The following is a 13,937-nucleotide window of genomic DNA, read 5'->3' on the forward strand; positions in this document are numbered from 1 at the left end:
TAAAATGCCCCATGAACTCCCCGTCGCCCCTCCCGGCCCTCCCTCGAGGCAGCAGGGGACGTTCCAGAGGCCTCGTGCCTAGGATGGCACCTGCAGCCCGAGAAGGGCCCAGACAGGTGGGGCTGGGGAGGGGGGAGGCGTGCCAACGTGGACCAAACGGGACAGAGGAATTGCGTCCCGGGGAAGGCCCTGGGAGGAGGCCATTGTGGAGATTCCCCGTGGAACTGGAAGCCGGGGAAGCGAGTGAGGAGGAGGAGGAAGAGCATCCCTGGCTCTCTGCGGCTCACTTTGGGTCAGCAGCCTGGCGGTCCCATCGAGAGTAGATGGCGGAGAGGACGGGGCAGCAACATGAGGACATCCATGACTTTCCCGAGTGTGGGTGTGATGGGGAAAGGGAGTGACCCAACATCCATCCCGGGCTTTGGCGGAACGCAGGATAGAATCGGAGCGAGGAGGGTCTCAGACTCGCCGGCAGGTCAGGTCTAAGCGTCCGGAGGTTGCAAAGTAAAACCAACAGGCCTTGGCAAAAGATTGGCTATGGGGGGGGGGGGGGGGGCTAGTGATACCCACCAGGTGGCCCTGGGCAAGTCACTTTAACCCTACTTGCCTCCGTTTCCTCATCTGTCCCAGGAACTGTAGAAGGAAATGGCAAACCAAATCTTTGCCAAGAAAACCCCAAACAGTCTGACACAACTGAAAAATGGGGAACCAAGAGAATTCCACTCCATTTTCTCAGCCAGTGAGCCACAGGGAATGAGGCCACCGAGGCTGTTTCATCAGGAGGCGAGGACCCCAAGATGGAAGAAGGGGAGGGGAAGGAAGCTTGGGAGGAAGGGAGGGAAGCCCATTGCCTGTGGGTCAAGCATGGCAGACGGCACAGTGCAGAGGTCAGGGGGTGTTGGCTGAGGCGTTCGTCCTGGGCAGGGGATGGGGAATGGGGGTCAGGGGCGACCTGCACAACTCTTCTTCCCAAAGGAAATTGAGCTGGACCTCCATGTGAGGCAGGAGCTCAGGTGGGAGAGCCCAATACACTTCTCTTCCCTCCCTCCGAAGGCTGGAAATGGGGCATCCGGGCCCAGCAGGAAATGGAAGCCAGAGCTGCCCACCCATGGCCTTTCCTCTTCCTTTTCCCTCAGGGAGTGAAGGGGCAGGAGACGGGCAGCCTCAGGTCCAAGGTAAGGTGGCAGCGGATAGGTGATGCAGGAAGCAGGAGATGGAGGCGCCTGTGTGGCCAAGGGGACCATCTGCTTCCTCTCCTCCCCTGGAGCTGGATGAGGGGCTGCTGTAGGAAGTCAGCGACTCCCAGTGCAGGAGGGAGTGACTGGGGGGGGGGTCCTCCTTGCAAGGCCCCCTTCCCTGGCCCCCTTCCCTCAGGGACCAGGGAGCTGAAGAATTTAGGATGAGATGGGGTGGGGGTGGGGGATTCAGTTTGGCCAGAATCTTGATGTGGAGAAAGGGAGTGGAATAAAATCAGGTTGGGAAGGTAGAATAGAGGCCCATTAGAGAAGACTGTGAATGCCAGCCCAAGGACTAGACCACATTTTACCTAGGATGCTCTCCCTCTTCCTTCTTAATGGAAGCAATAATAACCCCCGTGTTGTTGTGAGGATAAAATGAGATTATATTTTAAGTGCTTTGAAATCCTTAAAACATAATGCAAATGGGGGCAGCTGGGTAGTTCAGTGGACTGAGAGTCAGGCCCAGAGATGGGAGGTCCTGGGTTCAAATGTGACCTCAGACACTTCCCAGCTATGTCATCCTGGCCAAGTCACTTAGTGGTCTGTCTCTGTTTCCTCATCTGTAAAATGATCTGGAGGAGGAAATGGCAAAACCCTCCAGCATCTTTGAAAAGAAAACCTCCAATGAGGTGACAAGCGGCAGCTATGCCTGAAATGACTATGGGTCTGGGGCTCCTCCGTCTCCTGAGAGTAGTAGCCAGGCAGCATCCGTCCGTCTGCTGTAAGTCTGCTGAGCTAGTACCGAGCTCCCCAAAGCGTTCCTTTGGGCTGGGGGGCGGGGTGGGGGGAGGGGTTGTTGGCTCTCACCTCAGGAGCAGGAAGTCCCCCCCTCCAGTCATTCCCCCCATGGGGGAGGGGGGCACCGCCATGCCTTGGGCTCTCTCGGGCTAGATCGGAGAGGAGAGCATTTATCCACTGCACCCCACCGTGCCAGACTGGGAGCAGAAGTACAAGTGCTAGCGACGGTCCCTACCCTTCGAGAGCCTCTCACCCCGCCAAGAGAGCTAGGAGGAAGTAGGGCAAGCGAACAATTCAGGCCCAGACGAGAGTGCGAGAGGCAGCGTGGCGGGGTCTTTCACACAACAGAACCCAGAAAAACCTCCCGATGTACCGCCGGAGCCCAGAGAACGTGGGAGAATCCGTCGCCTTTGATCCCAGGAGGCGGGCTTCTGCGGAGCGAGCTCTCCCGGCCTCGGGTAACCTTGGCGGTCTCTACAGTAATAATATCCCACACGTGCAGAACGCTAGCGTTGCCCCGTTCTCCATGGCGGCTCCCTCCCCCCCCCGCACCCCCACCCCCACCCCACCCCCCGCGCTACCCTCTGGCCTTCTCGGCTCCGGGTGGCCGGGGTTTAGTGACCAGAAACTAGCCACAGCAAACGCGCGAACGCTAAAAGTGCCTCTCCTTTTTTAATTTAATTGAATTTAATGTTTTGCAGATCCGCGCCCGCTGGGGCAGATGCTCATCCAACGAGGGTGAGCGCGGCTCCCGGCTGCCGTCCTTCGTTTGCCAAGAGGACCGGCGGCGGACAGCTTGGCTTATCCGTTACCTGGATGTCCGGGAGGCCGAAGGGCTCCTTGCTGGTCCCTCCCTCGCTAACAGGAGGGATTCCATGTTGGATGACTGACCCGCCAGGGGGGCTTTCCTGCCACTAACAAATTCTTTTGTACCCAGTAAGTGGTTTAAACCAGTTTCATTAAGGCAAAAGTCCTCAAGGCTCCTCCCTTAGCAAACTTCATCCCATCTGGGTGTGCAAATTAGGCGAGGCTCTCCCGATCATAATCCCTTTGGAAACTTGGTTACAGCTATAACCTGGTGGTCAATAAGGAAGTGGCGGTGTTTGGGGGAGGAAGGGATCTCCCACTGGCTGCCTCGCTGATGGACGGCTCCTACAGCGCCCTTCTCTCTCCGGCCCCAGCGACCAGCGCCGCATACATGGGCGAAGAGACACTGAGCTCGGAGCTCTGGCTTGCTGTAGGAATCCCTTTCCGGAGTCTGAGCCATCTCGCCTATCAACCACCTGACTCGTGATCCCCTGTGCTTGTACTTTTGACTCGTCCCCCAAATCCCTTCACATTATGGTTAAAGAATTTCTAAGATCTCTGATTTATCATGTCAGAGAATTTGAGTCTGAATAATTTCTTCCCTCTCTTTCTCTCCCTCCCTCTCCTCCCTTCCCTCTCTCTCCTTCCCTCTCTTTCTCTCCTTCCTTCTCTCCCTCTCCTTCCCTCCCTCTCTCCCCCCTCCTTCCCTCTCTTTCTCTCCCTTTCTCTCTCCCTCTCTTTCATACCTTCCCTCTCTCCCTCCTCTTTCTCTCTTATTCTCTCCTTCCCTCTCTCTTTCTCCCTCCCTTCATTTCTCCCTCCCTCTTTCTCTCCCTCTCTTCCTTTCCTTTCTTTCTCTCCCTTTCTCTCTCCCTCTTTTTCATACCTTCCCTCTCTCCCTCCTCTTTCTCTCTTATTCTCTCCTTCCCTCTTTCTTTCTCCCTCCCTTCATTTCTCCCTTCCTCTTTCTTTCCCTCTCTCCTTTCCTTTCTTTCTCTCCTTTCCTCCCTCCCTCCTCTATCTTTTTCTCCCTTTCCCTTCCTTCTTCCCTCTCTTCTTCCCCTTCCCCCTCTCTATTTACTTATCTGTCTGTCTCTATCTTTCTCTGCCTGTTCATCCATACATCCATCCCATCCATCCATCCGTCTATATCAGACTGCAGCAAAACTCGTTCAACCATTTTTCAGTAGCCTCTGACTCTTTGTGACCCCATTTGGAGTTTTCTAGGCCAAGATATTGGAGTATTTTGCCATTTTCTTCTCCAGCTCATTCTACAGATGAAGAACCGAGACCAACAGGGTTAAGTGACTTGCCCAGAACCACATAGCTAGGAAATGGGTGAGGCCCTATTTCCCCTCAGAAGATGAATCTTCCTGACACTCTATTTGTATCCCAGGTGCTTAGAGCAGTGCTTGGTATGTAGTAGGTGCTTAATAAATGTTTATTGATTTTTTTTTTTGCTCAAGATTACATATAATATGTGCTAATCTGGAGGATTACAAAATGTCTTCCTTTTCACCCAGCTTCACCTGCTGGCATCAGACAAGGGTGATTTGAATGGACCTAAAGGGCAGGCTAAGGAATATCGAAATGAGAGAAGAAATAAATCAAAAGCCTAATTTAATCCTTTTATAAATAGGAGAGCAACTAAGTGATGCAGTGCACAGAGTGCTGATCCTAGAGTCAGGAGGACCTGAGTTCAGATCTGCCGAGAAAATCCCAAATGGGGGCATAAAGGGTCAGACTTGATGGACTAAACTATAAAACAGGCACTTTTAAAAAGGCATTTTTAAAATTTGTCTTCCTCTCTGGCATTGTGTGATGGTTTTCTTTTGTCTACTTTTTTGAGATTGGGCCTCCCAGTCTCACTCAAACTGGAAGTTCAGCGGCCAGTCATGGATCTAATCCAATTGCTTTGGCTTGAACTGCTTGTGCCTTGGGCCAATTTACCCCTCCTCGGAGTTCACCCCTTTGGTGCCATACTTCAGGTCCATATCCAATTCCCTTAACCCAATGTAGCTTAGAGCTCCTGAACTCAAGCAATCCATTAGTCTCATTGTCCCAATAGTGGGAATAATGGGGGAACATCACTAGACTTACCTGCTTAAATTTTGTTTTGTTTTAAGAAATGGGAAAAAAAATAAGCTTACTTGAACTAAAGTAGGAAGAAAAAATGGGTTGCTCATGTTTTGGGAGTCATTTTTTTTTTGAAGTGAGCTTTGGGATTATTTTTGAAAGCCTTAGGTAGATGAGGAAAGAGGGAATTTTAGGAGAGTGGACTAGTTTAGAACAACAGAAGTTCTTAACCTGATGTATTTAATAGGGTCTATGATCTTGGATTGGGGGGAAAAAATCATACCATTTTTACTAACCTTTACCTGAAATGTAGCATTTTCCAGTCACAAATGTGGGCAAATGTGCATTATTTTGAGATGGGCTCCATAGATGCCACCAGACTATCAAAGATGTCCATGACACCAAAAACTCCTTGCATAGAAGAAAATGAGGTCAGAGAAGAGAGAGAAAGGAACCCCCAAAGTCTCAGCATGAATTGTGGTCCCTTGAAAAAATCAGGGTAGTAGCCACAGTGGGTTTGGTTTTCTTGAGAGATGGGTTGCCGGGTGTGGGCTCCCTTGGATCTGTGTATTCCTCTCCCATGAAGTGAAGGAAGCTTGGATGAGGCAGCTACGGTTGGCCCCTCCTCTCCACCCCAACCCCCCCCATCCCCCAAAGCAGAGATACTATGAAACTTCTTTCTCTGTACCCAGCCCAAAGCAGTGTGGACCAGCTCAATACCATCCTTCTGTGTTGGGGATGTTGACTTCATCCTGAGTCCTTGTGTAGGAGACAAAATAAATAGTTCAGCTTTCATAAGGGGGAGGCTTTCTCTCCCCCACCTCCACAGGATTCCTGGGGGGCAGGTGAGGTCAGTCACATGGAGGCGAGTATTCTTGCCTTAGTTCCCCTTTTGCATGTTTTTCATCAGTGGTCTCTTTGTCTCCATGCATTGCAAGATTTACAAAAAATAAAAGCTCAAAAAAACCCCAACTATTGGTTGGACCAGGAAGCGCATGCTTTAGATGAGTTGTTTATTTAGTTTTATTTATTTTATAGTTTATAATTTTATTTCTTTTTAAAAATATTTATTTTTATTCAATTAATTGTGCTATATGGCCAGGGAATGGACTCCTCTTTTGTATTGAGGGCAGCTAGCTGGCATGGTAGACAGATTGCTGCTTCTAAAACCAGGAAGACTCAACTTTTTGAGTTCAAATCTGGTCTTAAACACTTTCTAGCTGTGTGACCCTCAGAAAGTCACTTAACTGTTTGCCTTAGTTCCTTGTCAGTAAAATGAACTGGAGAATGAACCGGAGAAGGAAATGGCAAAGGACTTCAATTTCTTTACCAAGAAATCCCAAATAGGGTCACAAAGAGTAGAACAGGAAGGAAACATTTGAATGACAATAAAGCAACAACAACTGCCCTACTGAAAGCTATCATTTCTGAAGGGTGAAAAAGGTGACTTGATTTTCATTGCAGAATCTGGCTGAAGCAAGCCAATTTATTGGACATCTCAGAGGTACAGTGCTTTACTAGGTTCTTAAGGTGGGGATACCAAGAGCTGGCTTAAGAATTCTATCTTAATGCCTATTCACTTCTCTGCCAGGAGTGGCTATACAAGTGGTTGTACATAAATTGAATTTTATTATTATTTTTTAAATTTCCACATAAATTTTTCAAAGTTATATGATCCAAATTGTCTTCCTCTCTTCCCTCCCCACTCCTGGAGCTAACAAGCATTTCAATCTGGGTTATACATGTATTATCACACAAACCATATTTCCATGTTATTCATTTTTTCTAAGTAAATAATCTTGTAAAACCAAAACCCCCAAATCACATACCCAAATAACAAGTGATAAATCACATACTTTCAACTGCATTTCTACTCCAACAGTTCATTCTCAGGAGGTGGACAGCATTCTTTTTCATAAATCCCTCAGAATTGTCCTGGATCTCTGTATTGCTATTAGTAGCAAAATCTGTCACATTTGATCATTCTACAACTTTGCAGTTAATGTGTACAATGTTCTCCTGGTTCTGCTTATTTCACTCTGCATCAGTTCATGTAAGTCTTTCCAGTTCTTTCTGAGATCATCCTGTTCTTCATTTCTTAGAGCACAATAATATTCCATCACCATCATTTACCACAATTTGTTCAGCCATTACCCAATTGAGGGACATCCCTTTAGTTTCCAATTCTTTGCCACCACAAAAAGTGTAGCTATAAATATTTTTGAATAAACAGGTCCTTTCCCTTTTTTTTTTTTAAATCTCTTTGGGATACAGTGGTATGACTGGATCAAAGGACATGAATTCTTTTATAGCCCTTTGGGCATAATTTCAAATTGCCCTCCAGAATGGTTGGATCAATTCTTAGCTCCATGAACAATGCATGAGTGTCTCAATTTTTCCACATCCCCATTCAACATTTACCATTTTCCTTTACTGTTAGATTGGCCAATATGATAGGTATGAGTCGGAACCTCAGAGTTTTTTTAATTTGCATTTCTCTAATCAGGAGGGATTTAGAACATTTTAAAATATGATTATTGATGACTTTGATTTCTTCATCTGAAAACTGCCTATTCATATCCTTTGACCATTTATCAATTGGGGAATGACTTAGATTCTTATAAATTTGACTCAGTTCTTTATATATTTGAGAAAGGAGACCTTTATCAGAGGAATTTGTTATAAAATTTTTTTTCCCAGTTTGTTGTTTCACTTCTAATTTTGGTCACATTGGTTTTGTTTGTATAAACCCTTTTTAATTTATATAATCAAAATTATTCATTTTATGTCTCGTAATGTTCTCTATCTCTTGTTTGGTCATAAATTCTTCCCTTCTTCATAGATTTCACAAAGTATTCTATGTTCACCTGATTTACTTATACCATCACCATCTAAATCATATATCTATTTTGGCTTTATCTTGGTAGAGGGTGGGAGATATTGATCTATTCCTAATTTTTACCATACTGTTTTCAAATTTTCCCAGCAGTTTTTGTCAAATACTTAGTTATTATCCCAAAATCTGGGATCTTTGGGTTTATCAAACACCAGATTGCTGAGGTCATTTAATCTTTGAATCTATTCTATTGATCCAAATGTGCTTCTTATAAACAACATATGGTAGGATTCTGGTTCTTAATCCGTTCTCCTCTCTACCTCTGTTTATGGGTGAGTTCATCCCATTTCCATTCATAGTTATTATTGCCATCTGTGTATGCCCCTCTGTCTTATTTCCCTCTTTTAATCCTGGTGTGTATGGGGTGCTCAGGGAGGAGTAGTATCTCTGGTATGGAGGGCTTGTCATGCCCTCCTAGGGCAGCTCTCCAGCCTCTGACCCTCACCTGACACCCAGCTCTCACTTGTGGCTCCTAATAGCTGCTAGCATGCAGCAGCGGCCACACCCCGGGCAACAGCTTTGACAGGCTGGCTAAACCTTGTGAGGGTAGCCATCAGGCTGTAGACCCCTGGTGAACCAGGGCTTTGCTCACCCAGCATGTGAAGACTGCTTCGGCCGAACAGACGGAAGAAACCAATAAGAAGGTTCAACAGCTGAGATGGCGACACAGCAAAGCACTGTGGAGTGCTCAGGGAGTGCTCAGGCACAAAAGACAACACGGCCATCCAATGCAGCTGAGGAAGTCTCCAGGTGTAACAATTTTTCGTGCCAATGGACCCAGGCTTCCAACGCCGAGAGAGTGGGACTGTCTCTGTGCATCGACTTTTCCACTGAAATCTCCTTCACGCACAAGTGTCTTTGTGCACACTCATCTATCATAGATGAAAATGCACAAAGATAATCGTCCTTGGTTCCCGAGAGACTACTACTACAAATCCTGCCCTTTCTCCTTTCCCTCTTTCCCTCCACACCAGTGTTTTGTTCTTAATCACTCCCCCCATTCTCCCCCTTATATTACTCCCCTTCCTGCCACCACTCTTCTTATTCAATCTCCTACTTCTCTATAGAGTTTTTTAAACACCCCCTAATATCCCTCTCTATTATATTACTCCCCTCCTCACCACCCTTTTTTTAATTCCCTTTCTATTTCTCTATAGCATAAGATGGAATTCTATACTAATAAATCTGATTGTACTTCCCTCTCTGAGAATTACCCATCACCAGTGTCATCCTCCCCTTAACTATAATATTTTCCCCCCATGCCCCTTTCTGTGATATTATTTACCCCATTTTGCTTCTCTCTTCCCATTTCTCTTAGTACTTATCCTTTTTCACTTCTAGGTTGTTGTTTTTTTGCCTATCATCCTAAAAAGCTTACTATTACACCCTCTCTCTATGTATACTTCTTCTAACTGCTATGATAATTATAAAAAATGTTTAAGAGCTACACATGCCATCTTTTAATATAGAAGTAGAAATAATTTGCTGTAATTGAAGGTCTTAAGTTTCTTTCTTTTTTACCTTTTTATACTTCTCTTACATTTTGTATTTAGACATCAGTTTTTCTGTTTAGGTTTGGTCTTTTCTTCAGGAATCCTTATAAATATTCTGTTTTATTATATGACCATACTTTCCCCTAAGAGAATATAGTCAGTTTTGATGGGAAGGTCATTCTTGGTTATAAACCCAGTTCCCTTGCTTTCTGGAATATCATATTCCAAGTCTTCTGTTCCTTTAATATGAAAGTTGCTAGAACCTGTGTAATACTGACTGAGACTCAATTATATTTGAATAGTTTCTTTCTGGCTGTTTGTAGTATTTTCTCCTTGGCCTGTGAACTATTGAACTTGGCTATAACATTCCTGGAAGTTGTCATTTGGGGATTTAGTGTAGGAGGTGATATGTAGATTTTTTCAATCTGCTTTACCCTTTTGTTCAAGAATATCAATGTGTCTATGTGTGGGCAAAAAAATGGAAAAGGAGAAGCTGTCCCTTGATTGGGGAATGGCTGAACAAATTGCTGTATGTGATAGTGATGGAATACTATTGTGCTGTAAGGAATAAAGATCTGGAGGATTTCTATATGAACGGAGAGAACCTCAGTGAACTGATGCAGAGTGAAATTAGCAGAACCAGGAGAATATTGTATACAGAAAGTAAAACATTGTGGAATGATCCAATGTAATGGATTTTGCTACTAGGAGAATGCAACAAGCCAAGACACTCCTAAAGGACTTATGGGAAAGAGTGCTAACAAAGAACTATGGGAGTATAAATGCAAAAGAAGAACATATGACACCACATCACATGTATATATGGGTATGTGAATTGGGATTTAGGCTCTATTTTTTTTTTAAATTTTTTAAAATTTGGTCAATTTTGAACATTATTCCCTGGTTAAAAAAATCATTTTCTATTCCTCCCTCCCTTCCTAACCCCCCCCTCCCCCGCTAGCCAACGCACAATTTCCCTGGGTATTACATGTGTATTTGATCAGAATCCATTTCCATATTGTTGGTATTTGAACTAGGATGTTCATTCAGAATCCACATCCCCAATCGTATCTTCCTCAACACATGCAATCAAGCAGTTTTTTTTTTCTTTGGTATTTTTGCTCCCAGAGTTTTTCCTCTGAATGTGGATAGTGTTCTTTCTCATACATCTCTCCAGGTTGTTCAGGATCAATGCATTGCCACTAATGGAGAAGTCTATTACATTCAATTGTACCACAGTGTTTCAGTCTCTGTGTACAATGTTCTCCTGGATCTGCAACTTTCACTCTGCATCACTTCCTGGAGGTTGTTCCAGTTCCCATGGAATTCGTCCACTTTATTATTCCTTTGAGCACAATATTATTCCATCACCAACATATACCACAATTTGTTCAGCCATTCCCCAATTGAAGGGCATCCCCTCATTTTCCAATTTTTTGCCACCATAAAGAGCAAAGCTATGAATATTCGTGTACAAGTCTTTTTCCTTATGATCTCTTTGGGGTACAAACCCAGCAGTGCTATGGCTGGTTCAAAGGGCAGACAGTCTTTAAGCGCCCTTTGGGCATAGTTCCAAATTGTCCTCTAGAATGGTTGGATCAATTCACAACTCCACCAGCAATGAATTACTGTCCTGACTTTGCCACACCCCTTCCAGCATTCATTACTTTCCATAGCTGTCATGTTAGCCAATCTGCTAGGTGTGAGGTGGTATCTCAGGGTTGTTTTGATTTGCATCTCTCTGATTATCAGAAATTTAGAACACTTTTTCATGTGCTTATTAATGGTTTTGATTTCTTTGACTGAAAATTGCCTTTTCATGTCCCTTGCCCATTTATCAATTAGAGAATGGCTTGATTTTTTGTACAATTGATTTAGTTCTTTGTAAATTTGAGTAATTAGACCTTTGTCAGAGGTTTTGGTTACGAATATTGTTTCCCAGTTTGTTATTTCCCTTCTGATTTTGGTTACATTGGTTTTGTTTCTACCAAAACTTTTTGATGTAATCAAAATTATTTATTACATTTTGTGACTCTTTCAAAGTCTTGCTTGGTTTTAAAATTTTTCCCTTCCAAAGGTCTGACATGAATACTATTCTGTATTCACATAATTTACTTATTGTTTCCTTCTTTACGTTCAAGTCATTTGAATGAGGTGTTGAGCCAAGCCTAATCTCTCCCATACTGTCTTCCAATTTTTCCAGCAGTTTTTATCAAAGAGTGGATTTTTGTCCCCAAAACTGGGATCTTTGGGCTTGTCATAGACTGTCTTGCTGAGGTCATTTACCCCAAATCTATTCCACTGATCCTCCTTTCTGTTTCTTAGCCAGTACCAAATTATTTTGATGACCACTGCTTTATAATATAGTTTGAGATCTGGTACTGCAAGTCCTCCTTTCTTTGTATTTTTTTTTCATTATTTCCCTGGATATCCTTGATCGTTTGTTCTTCTAAATGAACTATGTTATGGTTTTTTCTAATTCAGTAAAGAAGTTTTTTGGAAGTTCGATATGAATGGCACTAAATAAATAGATAAGTTTGGATAGGATTGTCATTTTTATTATGTTAGCTCATCCTACCCCCAAGCAGTTAATGTTTTTCCAATTGCTCAGATCTAGTTTTAGTTGTGTGGAGAGTGTTTTGTAGTTGTGTTCATAAAGTTCCTGGGTTTGTCTCGGGAGATAGATTCCTAAGTATTTTATTTTGTCTAAGGTAATGTTGAATGGGATTTCTCTTTCTAGTTCTTGCTGCTGAGCTGTGTTGGAGATAAATAGAAATGCTGATGACTTATGTGGGTTTATTTTGTATTTTGCAATTTTGCTAAAGTTGTGGATTATTTCTACTAGCTTTTTGGTGGATTCTCTAGGATTCTTTAAGTAGACCATCATGTCATCCTCAAAGAGTGATAGCTTGGTCTCTTCATTGCCAATTTTAATACCTTCAATTTCTTTTTCTTCTCTAATTGCTACTGCTAGTGTTTCCAGTACAATGTTAAATAATAAAGGTGATAATGGGCATCCTTGTTTCACTCCTGATCTTATTGGGAATGCATCTAGTTTATCCCCATTGCAGATGATGTTGGCTGATGGTTTTAGATAGATACTGTTTATTATTTTTAGGAATGATCCTTCTATTCCTATACTTTCTAGTATTTTTAATAGGAATGAGTATTGCATTTTGTCAAAGGCTTTTTCTGCATCTATTGAAATAATCATGTGATTTTTGTTGGTTTGCTTGTTGATATGGTCAATTATGTGGATGGTTTTCCTAATATTGAACCAGCCCTGCATCCCTGGTATAAATCCTACTTTATCATGGTGAATAACCCTTCTGATCACTTGCTGGAGTATTTTTGCTAGTATCCTATTTAAGATTTTTGCATCTATGTTCATTAAGGAGATTGATCTGTACTTTTCTTTCTCCATTTTTGACCTGCCTGGTTTTGGAATTAATACCATATTTGTGTCATAAAAGGAATTTGGTATAACTCCCACTTTGCTTATTATGTCAAATTGTTGGTAGAGTATTGAGATTAGCTGTTCTTTGAATGTTTAATAAAATTCACTTGTGAATCCAGCAGGCCCTGGGGATTTTTTCTTAGGGAGTTCTTTGATGGCCTGTTCAATTTCTTTTTCTGATATGGTATTATTTAAGAATTCTGTTTCCTCTTCTGTTAATCCAGGCAATTTATATTTTTGTAAATATTCATCCATATCACCTAGATTGGCATGTTTATTGTCATATAATTGGGCAAAATATTTTTTTAATGAATCCCTTAATTTCCTCTTCATTGGAGGTGAGTTCTCCCTTTTTATCTATGATACTGTTAATTTGATTTTCTTCTTTTCTTTTTTTATTAGATTGACCTGTACATTGTCTATTTTGTTTGTTTTTTAAAAATACCAGCTTCTAGTCTTATTTATTAGTTCAATAGTTCTACCACTTTCGATTGTATTAATTTCTCCCTTAATTTTTAGGATCTCTAATTTGATTTTCTTCTGGGGATTTTTAATTTGTTTGCTTTCAAGTTTTTCGATTTGCATGTCCAAATCATTGACCTCTGCCCTCCCTAATTTGTTAATATATGAACTCAAGGATATAAATTTTCCCCTGAGTACTGCTTTGGCTGCATCCCATAGATTTTGAAAGGATGTCTCATCATTGTCATTTTCTTCAATGAAATTATTAATTGTTTCTATGATTTGTTCTCTAACCTATTTTGGAGAATCATATTGTTTAATTTCCAACTAATTTTTGATTTGGCTCTCCATGTACCCTTACTGATCACTATTTTTATTGCCTTATGATCTGAAAAGGTTGCATTTATTATATCTGCTTTTCTGTATTTGTATGCCATGTTTTTATGACCTAGTATATGGTCAATCTTTGTGAATGTACCATGTGCTGCTGAAAAGAAGGTATATTCCTTTTTGTCCCTATTTATTTTTCTCCATATATCTATTAACTCTAATTTTTCTAAGATTTCATTCACCTCTTTTACCTCTTTCTTATTTATTTTTTTATTTGATTTATCTAAATTTGATAGTGGTAGGTTCAGGTCTCCCACTAGTATAGTTTTACTATCTATTTCCTCCTTCAATTCTACTAGTTTTTCCATTAGAAATTTGGGTGCTATACCATTTGGTACATACATGTTGATTAGTGATATTTCCTCATTGTCTATACTTCC

The 13,937-nt window shown here is 42.5% G+C and overlaps 1 protein-coding gene across 1 annotated transcript; it reads left to right on the top strand.

Moving 5' to 3' along the window:
* Positions 1 to 348: 348 nt before the first annotated feature.
* Positions 349 to 4,595, top strand: LOC130458088 (uncharacterized). Its single transcript, XM_056821051.1, has 4 exons — positions 349 to 475; positions 1,137 to 1,175; positions 1,995 to 2,434; positions 2,678 to 4,595. The coding sequence occupies exons 1-4, from the start codon at positions 349 to 351 to the stop codon at positions 2,864 to 2,866; spliced, it is 795 nt and encodes a 264-aa protein (XP_056677029.1). The 3' UTR covers positions 2,867 to 4,595.
* Positions 4,596 to 13,937: the final 9,342 nt, after the last annotated feature.

The sequence above is a fragment of the Monodelphis domestica genome, chromosome 3 (genome assembly GCF_027887165.1).
Source record: "Monodelphis domestica isolate mMonDom1 chromosome 3, mMonDom1.pri, whole genome shotgun sequence".
Classification (NCBI taxonomy): domain Eukaryota; kingdom Metazoa; phylum Chordata; class Mammalia; order Didelphimorphia; family Didelphidae; genus Monodelphis; species Monodelphis domestica.

Coding starts and splice junctions, on each gene's coding strand:
- LOC130458088 (XM_056821051.1), top strand. CDS start 349: ATGAGGACATCCATGACTTTCCCGAGTGTGGGTGTGATGGGGAAAGGG. Junction 476..1,136: donor GGTCTCAGACTCGCCGGCAG/GTCAGGTCTAAG, acceptor CTTTTCCCTCAG/GGAGTGAAGGGGCAGGAGAC. Junction 2,435..2,677: donor GCGAGCTCTCCCGGCCTCGG/GTAACCTTGGCG, acceptor AATGTTTTGCAG/ATCCGCGCCCGCTGGGGCAG.